This window comes from Prosopis cineraria, unplaced genomic scaffold, assembly GCF_029017545.1.
Source record: "Prosopis cineraria cultivar Desert tree isolate PC_DT_omini unplaced genomic scaffold, ASM2901754v1 PC13, whole genome shotgun sequence".
NCBI classification, from domain to species: Eukaryota; Viridiplantae; Streptophyta; class Magnoliopsida; order Fabales; family Fabaceae; genus Prosopis; species Prosopis cineraria.
In genome coordinates this window covers 24,413,601-24,433,686 of record NW_026555344.1, presented here as the reverse complement: position 1 = coordinate 24,433,686, position 20,086 = coordinate 24,413,601, and the positions used below count along the sequence as shown (strand labels likewise).

General features: G+C 34.2%; 1 protein-coding gene across 1 annotated transcript; it reads right to left on the bottom strand.

The window, feature by feature from the left end:
- Positions 1-271: 271 nt before the first annotated feature.
- Positions 272-2,474, bottom strand: LOC129289958 (uncharacterized). Its single transcript, XM_054926697.1, has 4 exons — positions 2,304-2,474; positions 878-1,961; positions 603-720; positions 272-503 (listed from the first exon to the last, which is right to left on the bottom strand). The coding sequence occupies exons 1-4, from the start codon at positions 2,472-2,474 to the stop codon at positions 272-274; spliced, it is 1,605 nt and encodes a 534-aa protein (XP_054782672.1).
- Between the last annotated feature and the right edge of the window lie 17,612 nt (positions 2,475-20,086).

Genomic DNA, 20,086 nt, shown 5'->3' with positions numbered 1-20,086 from the left:
GCCATACACAACACAACACCATAGTCTAACATTATCATACAATCCAATAGTCCAAATTCAACTAAAAAACTACAATATTCAATTGCCATATAAATCTTCTAAATTAAACTCTCCAAAATTATGTTAGAGATCACAAACATCTCCTTCAACTCTTATAGCATTTGATAATCCAAAATAGAAGATTGCAGAACATTGACATCTTCAACAACACATAGACATATATTTGGCAAAAAAATAGTTAGCATTGACATATAAATAATGAATGAATAAACTATAAACCAAACAAAGCTTTAATGTAAAAAGAAGAGGAGCAACCTTCATTTTCCCTTAATTCAAGACTAGATCCAAAGGGACATGCATTTCCACCAAGAAAATCTTCATTTTGAATTTCCTCAATAGTGAAATCAGGATTTGGAGTTGGAACTTCTTCAGCTATCCAATACTCAAGCTTATCAATTGATTCATAATCAACAGGATCATAGCTCACCTTCTTCAATTTTGACCTTATACATATATATTAAAAATCACAATCAAATCCCTAATCATTCAATTATTGAAGCCAAAGAGAGTTATTTCAAATTTGAATAATGATTAATGATCACCTGTTTAGCAAACGCAAGTTGTAATTCACAAACACAAGATCATTCAATCTTTCATGTTCTAGCCTATTTCTTTTTTTGGTATGAATTCTTTCAAATAGGCTCCAATTTCTTTCACATCCTGAAGAAGAAGAAGTTTGTCCTAGAATGCGAATTGCAAACTTTTGTAATATTAGAGCACTACCCCCAAAACATTGCCACCACATCAAATTCAAATAAATTAATAGTAGTTAATATTTAAAATTATAATAAAAGAAAAAAAAGAGGAAGAAGCTAACCAGGTTGTATTTCATTTGCTACTTTATGAGCTTTTTCTCGACTAAAAGAGCCTTGGTGCTTGCGGTACATTTGCATCTCAGAAATCATGTCAGAATATTTATAGGTAGACTTGTATATTGAAAAATAGTCCAACATTGATTCTGTCACTCTACTCTTCTCAATAAATCCTTGATCATATATGAATGCAGGATTTAAAAAGTAGGTTGCTGCATGCAAATCATACTTCAAATGCTTATCCCACCGAGCTTGAATTATGCTTGTGTAAGGTTTATATTGTTCCTTCTTTCTGCGAAAGAAATTTTTAATTGAATTCTTTGCTCTCTGCATACCCTCATAAACATAACCCAAAGATGGTTTTTCATCAGCATCTACAATTCTTACTAGCTTGATAAGAGGACCCATAAGACATACAATTTGATGGCAATCATCCCAAAACTTCTTGTCCAACACAATGTCACCAACTAGTTGCCCAGCTTTAGTCCTTGATAGTTTATTATCATGGAAGTGTTTATCTAAGACCAAGGCTTGCAAGCCATGTTTGTGCTCATGCAAACTTTTCAATGTAATAAAGGTAGTAGCAAACCTGATCGCTACTGGGCGCACAATTTCTATCCAGCCATCTCTTCTCCTAAGCCATGAAAGAAAAGCCACATGATTGTACACAAAAACAGTAATTTTTGATGCCTTTGTTGCAAGGTCAGCTACATAGGGCATGCTTGCAATGTCCTTCAAAATAAGATTCAAACAGTGAGCAGCACAAGGTGACCAATAGATATGATTATATTTTTCACGAATCAACCTGCCAGCAGCTATATAATTTGCTGCATTATCAGTCACAACATACACTATATTTGTAGGACCGACCCACTCAATAACTTCACAAAACAAAGAAAACAAATTCTTGGCATCCTTAATTATATGTGAAGCATCAACAGACTTTACAAAAACCAAGCTAACAGGAGAATAAACCAAAAAATTTATTAATATTCGTAGCCTTTTGTCGGTCCAGCCATCAGCCATGAGTGTGCAGCCACTTTCTTTCCAAGTGGCTCGATGGCTTTCAATAAGTAGTTGACACTTTTTCTACAATCAGTTAACAGGTCAACCCTTAACTCCTTAAATGAAGGACCTTTAAAACCTGGGCCAATTGCAGCAAGTGCATTCAAAGCAGGCAAACAATATGGACAATTTATAGCATTAAATGGAATGCAATTCATATATAACCACTTTGCAATAGCTAATTTAGCTTTATACTGAGCTTCTTTAGATGACCACATACTCTTTAGCCCTAGTTGGGAGCCAGAAGTTAACCTTGGGGTAAAATAATTATCAACCCCGCTAGTTTTTCCTTTTTTTTTTCACAACAACACTACTAGAACCTGCCTTCTTAGCTTGCTTACTTGGCTCTCAATTTGGAGCAATTACTTCACATTCTGAGTTATCAACAAACTCTTGAAGCATGTCTGGATCATCAAGCTTTCTCTTATTTGCCAATGACACTTCTTTTAGAGATTGAACCATTCTATGGCAAACATCACGTGGAACCTTCTTGCAAGAAATTATATTTCCTAAAATACCTGCAAGATGCTGCTTCATCCTATTGATCCCACCTCCTCTAAATGATGAGGAGCAATGAAGGCAAGTATACACACAGGTTCTTCCCTCTTTTTTAAAAGCAAAATACTCCCATGCAGGATCACTTTTCCCCTAAAGAGATGGTGTAAATGATACTTGAATCCCAAAGGCATCATTACTATTCAAACCAATAGCAGTTTGTGGGGTGCTATTACTATTTAGAGTTGAGCCAGAGGGAGTGTCAATGATAGGAGTAGGATCAGGATTATTAACTTGCACATTGGGCTTAGTGGCAAGAGTGGGAGGAGGTTCCAAATCTATAAAAAACAACTAAGCTTAATCAAAATATAATCAAAATTATTAAATCAGCAATCAGTAATCAGCATCAGACGTCCAGATTCATAACCAATTATTTCTTAAACTATCATTTGATTAAGCTTCAAGAATAAGAGCTCTAACCTGTTAATGAAGATTGAAGATGGCAGAAGAGGTTGGAAATGGACTTGATCAAACTAGAAAATGTTGAAATGAGAGGTTAGTCGAGAGGCCCGAGACTAAAGAAAATGCGACGAACAGAGGAGAGGGAGGAACGCGAATAAGATGACCAGATGAGAGCTCGCGAGGTTCACCAGACTAATTCTGCAAAAGCTCGAAACAGCAACCCAAAAATCCATCACAAAATCACAGCACCCAAAATGCATAACCCAAGCGATGAACTGGACGAAGGTGAGGTGGTGAAGAACAGGGGAAGAATAGAGATGAATTGATAATAAGGAAGCTCAGAAATGGCATGAGCTGTGATGGTCTACGGCGAGAACAAAAATGGATGAAGAAATACAGAAGAAATAGGCGACGATGAGTGGCGCTGGTGGAAATTTCTTGATGCAATGAACCAGTCCTCACAAAGATGAATGGAGGCTCGGGTGGAGTGAACGAGAAATTAGAGGAAGTGGGAATGGCTAGAAGATAATGGAAGCTCAGGTTTAGGTGAGGAAGGATGATGACGCCGTAGTAGAAATGGAAGGGGACGGCGGAGGATTGTGGAGGAATGATGAAGACGATGAAGGCTAGGGTATGAGTGAGGAAGACTGTAGAGGAATGCCGGACTGAGTTTGAAACAAAAAAATGGTCAAACTAGGAAGGAGAAAAAATAAAATACTGGACTGTAGAAACGATGTCGGTTTGTGAAACTAGGAAGGAGAAAAGAAACTGGACCGCCTGAACCACCGGTTCTCCCAGTTCATTCTGGTTTAAAGCCAGTTCAGGCAGTTCCTGTTCGGTTCTCCCTCCCCCCAGTTCTGCATCATCTCCGGATTGGATACCAGGCCGGTTCCCGGTCGAACTGGTCGAACCGGCTAGTTCGGTCCGGTTTTAATAACCATACTTTTATATGCTCTTTCCACTACCTCTTGTCTCTCTCTCTCTCTCTCTCTCTTTTTATATTATAACTTAATAATCAAGTTAACAAGCCTTAGCTTTTTTTTTCATTTGCTAAAACACATCTTAACATAAAATTATATTCTATGTTAAACAAAAGGAGATCATCTAATCAATTTCTTTATCAAATATTCTTTTTATTTTTTCATTAATTCTAATTGAATTTAAAAATTAAATTAGAATGTTACATGTCTTACCCCTTTCTTTACAATATTTACAGGTCCAGGCGAAGGATCTAGTGGTAGATGGGGAAAGGAGCAAAGTTATGGGTTTGCTTGTGATTTGTAAAGAATTGCAACCCCTTTCTTTTGAGCAAATTTATTGTAATACATTTAGAATTAGGGTGCCAGTATGATGTGATTATGTATATATGTGTGTGAATATGTGTGGATTGTATGGCTTGTGTATGAATTTTTGTCTGCTTGTAGACTTGTAGCTAGAAACTTGGTTATGATATGTGGTGTTGATAGATTTATTTAGTAGACTAAGTTTCTACTACAAGCAGATACTTACTTTGATATATATGTGATTCTATAAGCAAATACAAAGTGGTTGCATTTGTAAATAGTGTGCTATAGATAAACATATACCTTAGAGAGAGTGGGTGTGTGGGCCCCACGGAGATATCTGAGCCAAGTGAAAATATTTAGTGTGTGTATTCATATATGTATATGATATTTGAAATAGTTTTTGGCCACTCTTGTGTGATTTGTGTATTTTTAGGGTTTAAGGTCCATTTTGGGAAATGGCACCTGGGTGGTCAAATTTTAATGTATAGGAATTTTCCATCATTTGAATGTTTTATTAGGTACTTTTAGTCCCATTTGATGTGTCCAAAGTGTTTTCATAAGTTTGTGACCATTAGGATGAGATTTTGGACAATTTTGAAAATGGTTTTTTACCAAAAAAACTGTATTTTTACATCTAGGTGTCCAAATCTTAGTCTGATCGTTGAATTTCTCTAAAATTTAGGTCACAAGTAAAACTTTTTATAAGTTTCATGTGGGCTTTGGAATCACATCGATTGGACACTAGACGAAAAAATGGCATACTCTGAAATTTGGTCCGGAGGAGCTGTCATGACAACAAAAGTGCTGTCATGATAGCAACAGTGTTGATGTTGCAACATGCACGAATTTCAATCAACCCATTAGACCTTTTTCAAAATTTAGTATACTAATAGTATTATTTAAAAGTGACATGTGGGCTTTAGAATTACTCTGATCGGAGGTCAGATGATGAAATTGTGCACTTCGGAAGTTGGTCCAAAAATGCTGTCATGATAGCAACTTCATCCAATCTTTAAGAGTGTCCAAATTCTAATCCAACCATTAGATCATTTTGTAATTTGGTACAGTACTAGTAATTATTAAAAATGATGTGTGAGCTTTAAAATCACGTCGATCGGAGGTTGAATGGTGGAACAGCACCTCCTGGAAGTTGGTCCGGGAGGGTTGTCATGGCAACGATTTAATACTGTCATGATAGCATATTTTTATCCCACTTTCATCTAGCTTGCTTCTGCGGGCTATAGGTAGAACTTATAAATTTTACTAAAGTTTTTAAACGTTTATTTTGTGATGGTGTATTTGTTTATTAATTTAAATGATTTGTTACCTAAGTTGGTTTTAGGATCAACTTCTTAACCACACTTAGTTTGTTTGAATTGTGTAATTTTTGGATAACATTCAGGGCAAGTGTTATATTTGGGACCATTTTAGGTTTATGATTCCTCTTTCCTAGTTGGCACCCTAAATACATTACTCTTATGCTCTTTTCCTTATGTCACTAACCTGGGGGACATTATGTTTTCATTTTCTGGCTTGTTCCTTTAGGAAGGGAGAAAGGTCCATACACGTATGAATGCACACCTTTCAATTGTAATATGGCTTGAAGAGGAAGAGGTGGATCGAGGAATGAGAAATGACTACCACCTCCATCTTCTCTACCTTCACTTTCACCACCACCATAGGGGATAGATGCAGTCATGGCTAGGCTGCTTGAAGTGATGGTGGATATATAACAAAATGTTAGAGGTCATGCTATTCCAGATTAACATGTTGACCCAGCTGTTGGGCAAGGAGCTTCTAGTGCTATGTGAGTTCATGGACCGGTTGCTGAAAACCTGGAGGATGACATATACAAAACTTGGAAGGAATTTTCTCATACTAATCTGACCACATATGATGGTAGTATGTTTGATGGGAAAGTTGAGGAGTGGTTGGATTGAATGGAGCAGTTATTTACTATGGTCAGATGTATGTCTGAGCAGAGGGTTATCTTGGCTACGATGTAGCTTGTTAGTGAAGTCAAGTATTGGTAGGATTTTGTTAAGCCTACGGATGGAAGATCTATGGCTTGGGCTGAATTTAAGGAAAGATTTTATGATTTTCACTTTCCACTAGCTTTCAGAGATGAGAAAGAGGTAGAGTTTCATGCTTTTTAGTAGGGGGACTTAGATGAGGAGACCTTTATAAGGAAATTCAATGAGCTGTCTAAGTTCTCAAGTTATTTGAATGCTTCCAATGATAGCAAGTAGAAAGCAAAGAGGTTATTAGAGAAGATGAGACCAGAGTACCGCCAGCAACTATCTTTATTGGGCAAGGCGACATATGATAAGATGTGCAATCATCTAAAGATTGCCACTCATCGAGGCTGAGACGTAGAGAGTAGCCAGAGTAGGGATACATGAGGTTAATTTTCTTCTGGGTTGGCTCTTACTGGTGGTATATCCAAGAGAATGAGTCTTAGCTCTAGTTCTTCTTTTGGTGGCTCCTTTAGAGCTAGGTCTTCTTCTACTTCTGGTAATTGAAATTTAATTAGGGGTTTAAGATTTCAAGGTAATTGGGGTGGTAATATGAGATCTAGGGGTTCTCATTTCTCTAGGAATGCTCTAGCACGTTCTTCACAGGCCAATCAAGCCCCAATTCTGACCACAGCAAGGTTACCTTGCGATAGATATGGTAGGGTTCATTCTGGTCACTGCTTTGCTTACCAGAAGTATGGAAAGTTAGGCCATTTGATCTGTGACTGCCCTGATTTGCATGAGAGCTCAGACTAGAGGAACATGATTCTCGATAAAGTGTATACAATATCTCAAGAGGAGGCTAGGAAGTCATTGAATCTAATTACTGATATGGTTTCTATCTATGGCCTTGATTTAGAAGCTTTATTTGATTGTGATGTGATGCATTCTTTTATTTTTGTTGAGCGTTTAGATAGAATAGGTATGTCTTTTGACCATTTGCCCTATGATATAGAAGTTTCCTCTACTTTTAGTTTGGTCGGTCGATCCAGTGTAGTGTGTAGGATTAAGATAACTTTTACTAAGTGATCGACTTGAGTGAATGTGATCAAATTACCTATGCAAGGGATTGATTTAATCATCGGTATAGATTGGTTGTTAGCTTATGGTGCTATTAGATTGTGTGGCTAAGATCGTGACTTTAGTAGAAGTGCCAGAGGTGATTGAGGTCCCTAGTCATTCTTGTTTTCTTTCTTCTTTACAAGCTAAAAGGTTGATTGAGCAGGGTTGTGAGGCTTGTGTGGTAGTGCTCGCTACCTAAGGGTCTGAGACAGGTAAAGTGGATGAAATTGAGGTTGTTAGGGAGTTCCTAGAGGTGTTTTCAGAGGTTGAATTCTCGACTAACCTAGTATTGGGAACACAGCCAATTTTAAAGGCTCCTTATAGAATGACCCCTTTAAAGTTAGCTGAGTTGAAGAAGCAGCTTGAAGAGCTATATAAATCGCATCTTTCAGCCTTTCTTAGATCAGTTTGTGGTAGTTTTGATTGACGATATATTGATCTACTCTAAAGATAAGGAGCAACATGCCATACACTTGAGGACTATCCTAAGGTTTCTATGAGATCATAAGCTATATGCCAAGCTCAGTAAGTGTGAGTTTTGGATGAGAAAGGTTAGATTCTTGGGACATAACATGTCAGCAAATGGTATTGCAGTTGATCCATATAAGGTTGAAGCGGTATTGCAATGGGAGAGACCAAAATCGATTATAGAGATTCATAGTTTATTGGGGTTAGTAGTTTACAACCAGTGTTTTATTAAATGTTTCTCTCAGATTTCTATGCCTTTGACTAGGCCCATAAGGAAGGATACGCTATTTATCTGGGATGATAAGTGTGAGGCAACTTTTCTTGAGTTGAAAGAAAGGTTAATGATAGCTCTATTGTTGGTGATTCTGGATCCTCAAAAGCCTTATGATGTGTATACTGATGCCTCTCATAAGGGTCTTGGTTGTGTTCTAATGCAAGATAAGAGGGCAATGGCTTATATATCTCAACAACTTAGGCCACATGAGGAGAATTATTCGATGCATGATCTCAAGTTGGCTGCGATGGTCTTTGCAGTAAAGATCTGGTGTCATTATCTTTACAAAACAGAGTTTAGGGTCATGAGCGACCATAAAAGTCTCAAGTGCTTGGTGGATCAAAAAGAGCGACAAAGACATTGGATGGAATTTCTTAAAGATTATAATTTTAAATTTAATTATCATCCAGGGAAAGCAAATGTGGTAGCAGATGCTCTTAGTTGTAAGACCTTACATGTGGCCTATTTAATGGTTCAGGAGCATAGATTAATGGAGTCTTTGGTTGAGACTTTTCTGGGTATGACTGAGTTCTCCTTGAATGGTCTTAAGACTATAGTTATTTCTAATGAATTTTAGCGGAACGACACCTCTTGAAATTTGGCCCAGGAGGGCCGTCATGGCAGCAATTTAATGCTATCATGACAGCATCTTTTTATCCTACTTTTATCTAGCTTACTTCCATACGCTATAGGTAGAACCTATAAATTTAACTAAAGGTTTTAATTGTTTATTTGTGATGGTGTATTTGTTTATTGATTTAAATGATTTGTTACCTAAGTTGGTTTTAGGATTAACTTCTTAACCACATTTAGTTTGTCTGAATTGTGTGATTTTTGGATAACACTCAAGGCAAGTGTTACACAAAATTATATAAAAATTTTCATACAAAGACAACCTAAAAACTAGGTCAAACTAGACACTTAAGAAAGTGTTGACTTTTCTATTTAATTACTCTCAAATTAAAATGAATTTTAAAAATATAATTTCACCACTTATCAATTGGACATAAAATGCACTTTGTCAATTTTTCTTATACATTTCTTTAAAAGTTCATTTTGTAGACTAAAATGCCCTTAGTGCCCTAAACCTAGAAACTTAGGGAAAATTTCAAATATAATGCAATGTGTACACTTTACGGTGATAAATAATTAATAAAATGGTTTTAATTGACAAATAAAAGTATATAACAAATGTGTTCTATCACTATAACAGTGACATGATTGCAAAATATGTCAAAATGCGTTGTTAGGCCCCAAAATTATTTCAGGTAAGTAGATAATAAAGAAGATGATGAGTCTTAGATGAAAAGACAATTTTGTTTTTAAAAAAATTATGTAGGGGGATATTGCCTTATCCTTCAATACAAGGTGCCCAATGCTCTTAAATAAAAGTTTGTAAAAGGGAGGGAATGGTTTTTAACCCAAACATTTAAATGAATGTTGAGCTTGGAAGGTATTGAGAAAAGTGAGGGAAAAATATTAGAGAAATTTCAAGGAAAATGATATGTAATTTGTAATTAAATAAATAGTTATTTTGTTATTAGTGGCCATTAATAGGTAAAGGGAGTTAGTTGTAAGAATATATATATATATATATATAAATATATATATAAGTCAAGTGTATCATCAAAACCTATGTTTTTTATTTTAAAAAGTATTAATCAATGTCTCCTATTTCTCTCTTCTTCCTGCTCTTGTCCTTCTCTTCTCTCTCTAACTTTCCTATTCTTTCTACTACTATATATTTATAGTATTAGAGTTGGCAATCTTCTGCTTGTTCATGCTGAAAACTCATTCAATGTTCAATTAATGTCTCATGGTAGAGAGCTTGGAGTATCTCTTTCATGCTATAGAAAAAATTAGGAAGTTTTCTTTCTTACATAGCAAGGATGTTACAAGCTTTGCTAGTGTAAGTGGTAATTCTTGTTCATGCCAGTGATGCCTCAGCCAATAGGGGCGATGTAAACAATAGCAATCATCAAAATGGCAAACCAATAATAGATCCTCATGACTACCAATCCTTAAAAAAGATTCACTAAGATAGACTTCACTTTTAATGTATAGCTTGAAATGGAGTGGAGCTTGAAATGTAAGAGATATTTAGCTTGTTGTCACACTAGGTGGATAGAGATCATCTTAATGGCATAAAGCCTTAGAGCATGTGAACAATGACACACCCTTAGGGTAGGTAGAGTATATATAAGCCCTAAAGGTTTGCTTTGGGTCTCTATTTGAATTTTGACACGGGCTCTTTAGATGACTATAATAATGTGTTTTATTATTAGATAGATCACAAAATTTGGCTTCCTGAGGACTATTTGGTTTAAATGTACATTGCAAGGTTGGAGGAACAATTCATAAGTCAAGTAGAAATCTTGAAGCCCCAGATGTTAAAAGAGGCAAGAGATATAATGAAGCTACATGACATCAATATTCAGAAGACTACTATTATTTTAAGGATGTAGAAGTCTTTGAATATGGCTTTTCTTTATAATAACTAGAATGTGTTGGATAGTATAGATAGGCAGAAAGGTTTAAAGTTTATGCCCAGAAGTGGAGGGTCCCTATCACTTAAGGTATAAAGCTTAATTAGTAGCTAAATGAGCCCATATTTTACTTAGTTTTTAGGGATTTTTGGAGTTGAAATTATTAATAAAGTGATGAAAATTAGTATAATAAAATCTACATTTCCTCATTTAGTGTTTTGAATAGCAAAATGTTGGAAAGGGAGAGAAAAAACATATAAATGGGATGAAAATGAGAGACTTCAGACCAAGGCTTTAAAAAAGGCTTAATAGCACTTGATTTCTTGAGGAAACACCAATGAAGAATTTCCATTGCTCATGGACAAAGGCCTTTAGAATTGGTTATTGTCTCTATTTATCACTATGGTAAGTTTTATAAAATAATTTTGACTCTTAATTACCATGATAGTCTCTTTTCTACTATGGTAAGGTTTTGAATTAATATCTAAAGTTCTTTCTACCATGGTAGGGTTTGTAAAAATAACTTTTACTCTTGTTATCACTATAAAGACTTTTCTACCATGATATGTGTTTAATGGTTAAAGTTTGATTGTTGAATTATATTTTTGTAAATGATTGTAGCAAATTTTAAGGGCATTACATTTGGTATTAGAGCCTCATGTTTTAAGGCTCTGTATATTGTTGGCACTGACTTTTCAATTGTGTGGTAATTATGCATTACATGTAACATTGGATAGTCATCATGATTGAGCCAGCATTTCTTAAAGCCCCAAAGGTATACTATTTAGATTCAGCTCCTCATAGTAAGGATCTAACTACCCGACCGAATATGATGGATCTATTCAATATGTAAGAATATCAAGTAACTAAGATTTTTTAGTTTTCAAAAATTTTTATGTTATAAAGAATTTTAATTTTATCATGTTCATTTTAGTATTATCCAGACTATGCTATACTCTGTTTTGAGGATCCAAACATTAATAAAGTCCTCAAAAAGTGGAGTGAATTTACATATGATAAATAGGTGATGACATTCAATATGGGGCAATAATAGTAAGTTAGCTTAGGAATAGTTCAATTGTGAATAGTGTAAATTAAGTCTAGTTCAATTATGACGAATTGTAAATGATTTTAAATTGTGAATAGAATAGTTTTGATGATTTGAAATTATGAATAGTATAGTTTTGAATCATGTTGTTTTGATTCTAGACTATTTTATGAATATATATGTATTTTGTATTGTAGGGGGCTACTACAAAAGTAGCCTTATTTAAAAGAAAAACTGACAATATTAGACGATTATGACCATAACCATCCTATATGACTAGCTATATAGGACAATTATAACCACATCCATCCTCTATAGTATGCTATATAATATAGAAGATAGTTGTGGCTATAACCATCCTATATGGCTTCAAAGATTCTAGATTTTGTTTAATCTAGAATAGGACAATTTACTTACAACCATCCTATATTTAGAACTATGTAAGACGATTCTACAACTATCTTGTATTTGTTTTTGTAATAGAGGATGGTACAATAGAGGATAGTTGACATAGGAGAAAACAACCATCCTCTATAACCCAATCTATTGTAGTATTTGGTGTAGTAGAAAGGCATTCCAGATGAAGAAGCTAGTTAGGTCTGATTATTTAGGTTGTAGCAACATCCAGCTTTTATTATAAGAAACCCTTGAGGTCAAGGATCTTTCTAAGGGTATGTTGATATGTAATTTGTAATTAAATAAATAGTTAATTAGTGATTAGGGACTATTAGTTGGTAAAGGGAGTTGGATCTAAGCTAATACTATAATATGTGTCAAGTGTATATTAACTATGTTTTGGATTAATTCAAAAAGTATTATTTAGTATCTCCTATTTTTTCTTCTTCCTCCTACCTCTCTTCTTCCTCCTCCCTCTCTTATCTCTCTTGTCTCTCTCTATCTTTCTTATTCTTTCCAGCACTACATAGTACATGTAAAACAAAATTGCATTTTCTCTTGCCTAGTTAATGAAAGAAACATGAGAGAAAAAAGGGAGAGGACATGTGAGATCTGCATGTTTTTCACCCAACTTTTCTCTTAAAAAATAGGGAGATTTGAAAGTGAAAAATCTCTCCAAATTTGCAAATAATTTTTTTCATTCCTTGGATCCTCCATTTTTGTGTAACTATCTCTCTATTTTAGTCAAATTATTCTATTAGGCTATCCCCAATATTGTGTGCAATTATTTCATCTTGGTCCCAAGTATATCCTCACTCACTTCTTTATTTTTTTTTATCATATTTCATAGTCTAAAAATGTAGATTTTTCAAATCAATTTCACTTTCTCACAATGCATGTTATATCTTTCAGAGGCACCAACACTTTTATATTTGATTGTATTTTAAAATTTTTAGATCATTATTTATTTAATAATTTTAGAAATAAAATTTTAACTTGGATAAAAAATTTACAATTATATTTTTATTCAATTAGTAGTATCTAATAGAAATTATATAAATATGGTAAAATATTAATTTTTATTGTATATTAATATTTTTCTACAAATAATAAGATTATTGTATACAACCATCTAATATATATTCATTATATTGGATGATTGCATTGAAACAAATTTCAAAAATTAACTTTTAACTCCCTAGTTTTTCATAACAAAAGCCATTTCTACGTCTCTCCTTCACTAGTGATCACCTACCTACTCTCTCCCTTCAATTTCTAACCATATTTCCAACCAAACCTCTATTTCCCCTAGCAAAATTGCCATCATTGTTCCCTGGTAGCTTGATGCTCATTAGCAACGTCAAGCCATTGTTTGGAAGCTTGAGAGGTTGAGAAATGAGGTGGGAACGCCTTTGTACATTAGTCATACTAGTTTCTCAAAATTGACTGTAGTGTTGAGATTGTACAAAATGAAAGCTAGATAAGGGTGGAGTGATATGAGCTTCACAAAATTGCTTTCAATTTTGAAAGAAATGCTACCAAAGGACAACAACCTTCCAACACAGGAATTATAAGGCAAGAAAGGTGTTGAGCTCAGTTGGCATGAGCTATGAGAAGATTCATTCTTGTCCCAACAATTTCATTTTATTTAGGAATAAATATGCATAGTTGAATGAGTGCCTTAATGTCATGAATCACTCTATAAGATGAATTGAAAGAGTCTAAAGAAGGTGTTATAGTACTTTCACATAGTGCTAAGTTTAGACACTTACATGACAGTGTAGTAGATTTAAAAAATTTACAAGGCACGCAGATGAGAGGATTAGAGATGAGATGCTAAGGTATCCTATTGACTCTACTCAATGAAAAAAGGTTGATTGGGAGTAGCTAGACTTTGCAAAAGACTCTTGGAATCTACACCTCATACTTGCTATTAATGGAATGAACCTATATGGCTTGTAAATTAGTACCCATAGCATAAGGCCCATAATATTAATCATTAATAATATACCTCCATGGTCATGTATGAAGTGTAAGTTTTTGATGATATCATATTAATTTTTGGGCCAAAGCAACTAGGAAATGACATAAACATATGTTGAGATGCATGATGGATATAGGGGACAAATATTCAATTTGAGAGCTGTCACACCCCAAAAATTAAGTATGACCGGCACAGGATATGGGTTCAAAACTCACATCCCTTAAGCCGTGATCGGAGAAACTCTGAAATTAACATGTTAAACACATTAATAGAGTAATTAAAAAATTGTTACAATATTAAATCAAATATTTAATTTTAAAAGAATTGTGAGGATCCTACCTGTAGTCTATGTGGAGCACCTAAGGCTAGACGCCAACTTAAGTATAAAGTTCATATTTTCATCAAACTAAGATTTAACTAAAATAATTCTTCTGCTTCAATTCAGCAGTAAAACGCCTCAGTGGATATCTCGAATCACGAGTTCAACTATACCATCTGAGATCAAAATATCTTTTCTAGTGAATAATGTCCCAACAATGAATAATAGAATATAAATAAAATGAAAAGTTTGAATTAATTATGTAAGTTAAATGGATAAAATTTTCGTAAAAATTTTGTAAACTTCGTAATAAAATGGCTCTATAAATTTTCAATAAAATCTCAAATCATTGAATTATCATAGAAAATGATAATATTACTTGATTTCAATAAAGCACATAAATGAGATAAATATTTATAAACAAATTACTAAATAAAAACCAATAGAATATGAAATCTTCAAACGATTGAATTCATAAATATAGATACTTATCAGAACAATTAACAAATGTGGACACATACAGTCCACGAGGGTAAGTAATCAAACGCGGCTGAAGCCACGAAACAAATGTGGACACACAATCCACGAGGTCATGCTAACCAAATGTGGCTTGAAGTCATGAAACAAACGTGAGTACGATGCTTACAAATAACTATCCCTCCGTTCCATGTACGTTGGCCATCGCACGGGGCTAGCATCTCCTATAAACACCCTACTAGCTAGGTGTACCATGGCGCGCCAAGGGTTAACGGAACTGCTGTTAGCAACCAGTATTCTGTACAAAGTCCCCCTTTTAAAACTATTTTTAAACATGCGAGAAAATCATCACTTTCAAGATATAGTTCTCATTCTCAAAATCAAACTCGCATGAATACTTTTAAACATTAAAACTTTCCATAATCAAATTTCATATTCAATGCTCGTGCTTGCATTTATTGAATAAAAAAAATTTCAACTTCAAACTCGCATGAATCATTCTCTGTATCTCTCCAATATTTGATAGAATAAAAATATCATAATCAAAAGTTCAAACTTAATTTAATTGATCAAATAACATTTTAAATTTGGTAAATTTAATTTATCAAAATAAAGTAATGTTAATCAACAAATATTCAATAATGCATTAACGCTATAAAATGATTTTTAGAAAAATAAAATCCTACAATTAGAATTCAAACTTCTATTTACTGATTAACCAAAATGATCAATTTTGGTAAAATAATTTCATAAAATAAAATAATTTAATAAACAAAATGTCTCATAATCACATTGTTGTGTAAAAATAATTTGCATAAAAATGTAATATTCAAATAAAAGAGATTTCGATAAAATATCAGTTGGGACGCTATCCACTTACCTGTAATATTCGCAAGATTCATAATTCACTTCTTACAACTCCAATAAACTCTTCCTTCCTCTAAATACCCTATCCAATATAAAAGGAAGGTTTAATGGTCTTATTCTAGTTAAATAAATTATCTTTTAATATTGACAACACCATAATCAGTCGGCTCCAAATTATCATAATTAAATCAACCAAGTCTTAAATTCTTCAATCCTTTCAATACTTTATATACCCACACCTACCCAACCATAGAACTCTCAAGAATCTAACTAATTATACACTAGCAACCTTATTAACAAATTTCTTGCAAAACTCAAATTATATTCATAATTAAATAGTATCCAAACTAAGCAGGTTACATAATCCAATTTCTTCACGATGGCAAGCTCAATTTACAAAATAATAGCATCCAAGCTAGTTATGTGTGTGTGTGTGTGTGTATTCAGGATATTTAATGAGATTTTAAAAAAAATACATAACTAAACAAAACTCCTCCTACAGAAATCAATACTCATTTATAATACCAATTTTTCTCTCAAATTTCCTTTTCAAAAATTCTTCAATTTAATTATTAGAATCATCCAGCTTCCTGAGTTTTATTCCTAAAATAAAATCAATCTCTATCTCTAAGAAAAATTGATTCAAGCTTGAAGAAAATCAACTCATTTTCTGCTTATAGTAATCAGATTTTTCAAGTCAAACCACATATTAAAAATGTTCTTTTAAAAACATGAATATTTAGCTTGACTAAATCCTCACCTCCTTACATTCATGAACAACCATGGAACTATGAAGAAAAATTTCAGAAATTTCATACTCCTAACGCCCACGCACATACACAGGTCTTCCAAGGCAGAGGAAAGAAAATGGAACAATACACACCTAAGAGCATAGGAGAAATGAAGGAAAGAAGTCAAAACTCCCTCTACTACACCAGCACGGCACGGCACAACATCAAAGGAAGAGAAAAGTCTGTAACGTACCTTGGCAAGAACAGAGGAAAAGGAGAGGTTTGAATGTCTCGAAGCATGACCAAAGAGAAGGGGCCGACGCACGAACAAGGGAGAACAGGGGAGGAGGATGAAGAATCTTGTCACACTCACGAGCACAGCAATGATGCAATGGTAGGGAGGAGGATAGATCGACTGTAACGCAAAAACAGGGAGGAAGAGATCGTGACTTTTTCTAAACTCCTTGCTGCAGCTGACGGACGTCTTCCACCCACACACACACACACACACTCACAGTGGTGATGAGGAAAGGAACTTGGTACGCTAAACTATATCAGCTCAGACAGGATATCACTGTTTCCGGCGAGAAGAAGCAAGGAAGAAGAACAAATAGTAGCACACACACAAACAGCGAACAAAGATGACCAGGGGAGAAAAACTCACAGTGAAACTTCACACCAGCAAGGGAAACAGAGCCGTCGCACCTGTCAACAACAGCGAGATGATTGGCAGAGGAGAAAGAGGAAGAACGGACAGCAACCAACATAGACGCACATGTAGGGGTCGAACTGAACAAAGGCAGAGCAGGGAAGAGGAGAAGCTCTCAGTAACAACAACGGACGGTGCTCTCTAACACACCCATGCCGGCGATGCTGAAGACTGAAGGGAAAGTGTGGAGAATGTTGGTGGGATCCAAGAAGAGCTGAGGGTGAAGGTTCTCAAATCTTCGATCTGTCATACTCTCTCAGCTCATGTAAAACATGAAATCGGACAGGAGAGAAACAAATAAATCTGTTTCCAGCAGGTTCTATGAAGTTTGAATGGCGGTGAGGATAAAACACGTGCTCTGTTTTCCGTTAAAAAAAATTTCTGGTTCAAGAGCTTTCGAGAAAATTTCAAAAAAGAGCACAAAAAAATTACAAAAAAAAGTACAAATCTTTTTTTATAATTTAAAAACCAATTTTTTTTGTTATAATATTTATTTAAATAAAAATTTATTAAAGAAAATTTTATTTAATTTAAAATTTTAGATCATTACAAGAGCTATGCTGTTTGGTACAATTAAAGATTTTTTGACATATAATAATTTGTCTAGGTATATTATCAAAGGAAAAATTGGATTCCATATTTGTAAAGAAAACACATAGCCGCAATAAGATTAGAACATTATGTGAAAAATGTCTATATGAGGTGTCATATATAGTTTTCTCTAACTATATTATCACCGGAGATTAACAAAAGCTTTTGATGGTAATCTCAAAGAAAGTGGACTGCCTCCACAGTTATCTAGTGATAAGTTGTTTGAAAAGGTTAAGGATGTTGAATTTGTGAAACCTTTGGTAAGGAACATCAATATAACAAGGTGAAAGAAGAGATCTATTTTCCTTGAGTTGCTGTATAAGAGGACTTTAGATGTGAGGCATTTTCTTGATATAATTTATATTAAGAAAGATATGTGTGAAAGTATCGTCAATATGTTACTACATATTCTAAGGAAGAGCAAAAATGGCATTAAAGCGAGTCCAAACAGGGTTTTTATAAGAGTATAGGACATGACACTAGAGGAGAATGGAAGTCATAAATTATGTTAGTTTCTTGGTGCAGTTAAAGTTCTAGAGGATTACTCTTCTAATTTCAAAAACCTTGTGTTTATGAAAGACTTAAAGTTAAAAAGGTTTAAATTTAATTACTACTATGTTTTGATAGAAACTTTTATTCTATTAGATATACATTTAATTTTACCCAATGAGGTGCATGACGCGATTACTAAACTATGTTTCTTCTTTAAGTTTAGTTCTAGAAAAGTGATCAAACCTTACAAATTATTGAGGTTGCACGGCTGAAATGTAAGGACATTATGTGAACTTGAAATACACTTCAAGTTCACCTTACTATTTACTTGGTTAAGGTTGTAAAAGTATGAGACTAGCGTATCTAAGATGGTTGTACCCAATTGAACATAACATGAAGGTATTAAAAGGGTGTATTGAAAACTGAAGTCAACCTGCAAGTTGTATTATTTAGAGGTGCATTTGTGAAGAGGAAGTAATTTGCAAGGGAGAGAAGATGGCAAATATATTAGGCTTCTTATCAATAGGCATATGGGAATAGAAGATAGGGAAGGAATAAAGGGAGACAAATTAGTCACTATGTTAGAAAAATATTACGAGCAAGTACACCTTTATGTGTTGCACAACTTTGAAGATATTCACGAGTATGTAGACAAGCACAAGTCTAACATTAGAAAGGATAATCCTATAAGAACATAAAGTTGGTATGAGAAAGAATACAATAAGCATTTCATAGGTTGCCTAAAAAAGCATGTTTTGATAAGTACAATTCCAATTGCAATTTTGTTTCCAAAACAGTAAAATGGTTGGCTAGATATCTAAATATACGATTCGTCTCTTACGCTAGCCATGCATTAAATGGATACACATTCTACACTAAAAAGGAGGATGATTGGAGCATAATGCAAAATAGTAGTGTAACTCTAGCAGCTGAAGTGAAGCATATATCTAGTGTGAAATATAAAAATCCTATATATGCATAAATGTCCTATTTTAGAGTGATTGAGCATATTTAGAAGTTGAAATATGTTAAGTTTAAAGTTTTAGTCTTCATTTGTAATCCATGCCATAGCCTGTTCCAACTTCGACCTAGCCTTCTTTTAAAGTTGTCCAAGGATCTAAAAATTATATTAGTCTCCCTTAAACACCATCAAGCAAGCATTTATCTAATTTGACTAAAATACTCTTAGAAACATCGATAATTCCCAATTTGGAAACCTAAGATGTTACAATTCTCCCCTTTTGTAGGAATTTTATCCTCAAAATTCATAATCTCATATAATTACATATTTGTGAGAATAATTGGGGATATAACTGCCTAATTTTGTCCTCAGTCTCCCATGGCACATCACTGCGGGTTATACTTTTCCAAAAGACCTTAACTAAACAGATACTCTTATTTCTCAATTGTTAGTCTTTCACATCCACAATCCACTCTAGTTCAGCTCTATAAGTTAGATTTTCTTGAAGTTACACATCTTTCAACTCAATAACATGAGAAGGATCTGGTTGATACTTCTTGAGCTGACTCACATAAAACACGTCATGAACACCTGATAAACCGACAACAAGGCAATGCAATAGGTCGTAGGTCACAACTTCTCTAAAATATCAAGGGAACCAATAAACCTAAGAGTCAATTTCTTTGCCTTTATTGACCTCTAATGCCAGTCATTGACGTGATCCTCAAAAACACATAATTACCCACTAGGAATTCTAACGGCCTCCTATACCAATTTACATAGCTCTTTTGTTGACTTTGAACTGTCAACAACTTTTGTTTAATTAACTAGATCTTTTGAGTAGTTTGGTCTACCATATTCAAACCTAACAAACTTCTCTCGCTCAATTCGGTCTAACACAAGGGCAATCAACATTTTATTTCATATAATGCCTCATACAAAGCCATTCCAATGCTAGAATGAAAGTTGTTGTTGTAGGTGAACTCTTCTAACAATAGATGAGTATCCTAACTACCTCTCAACTCT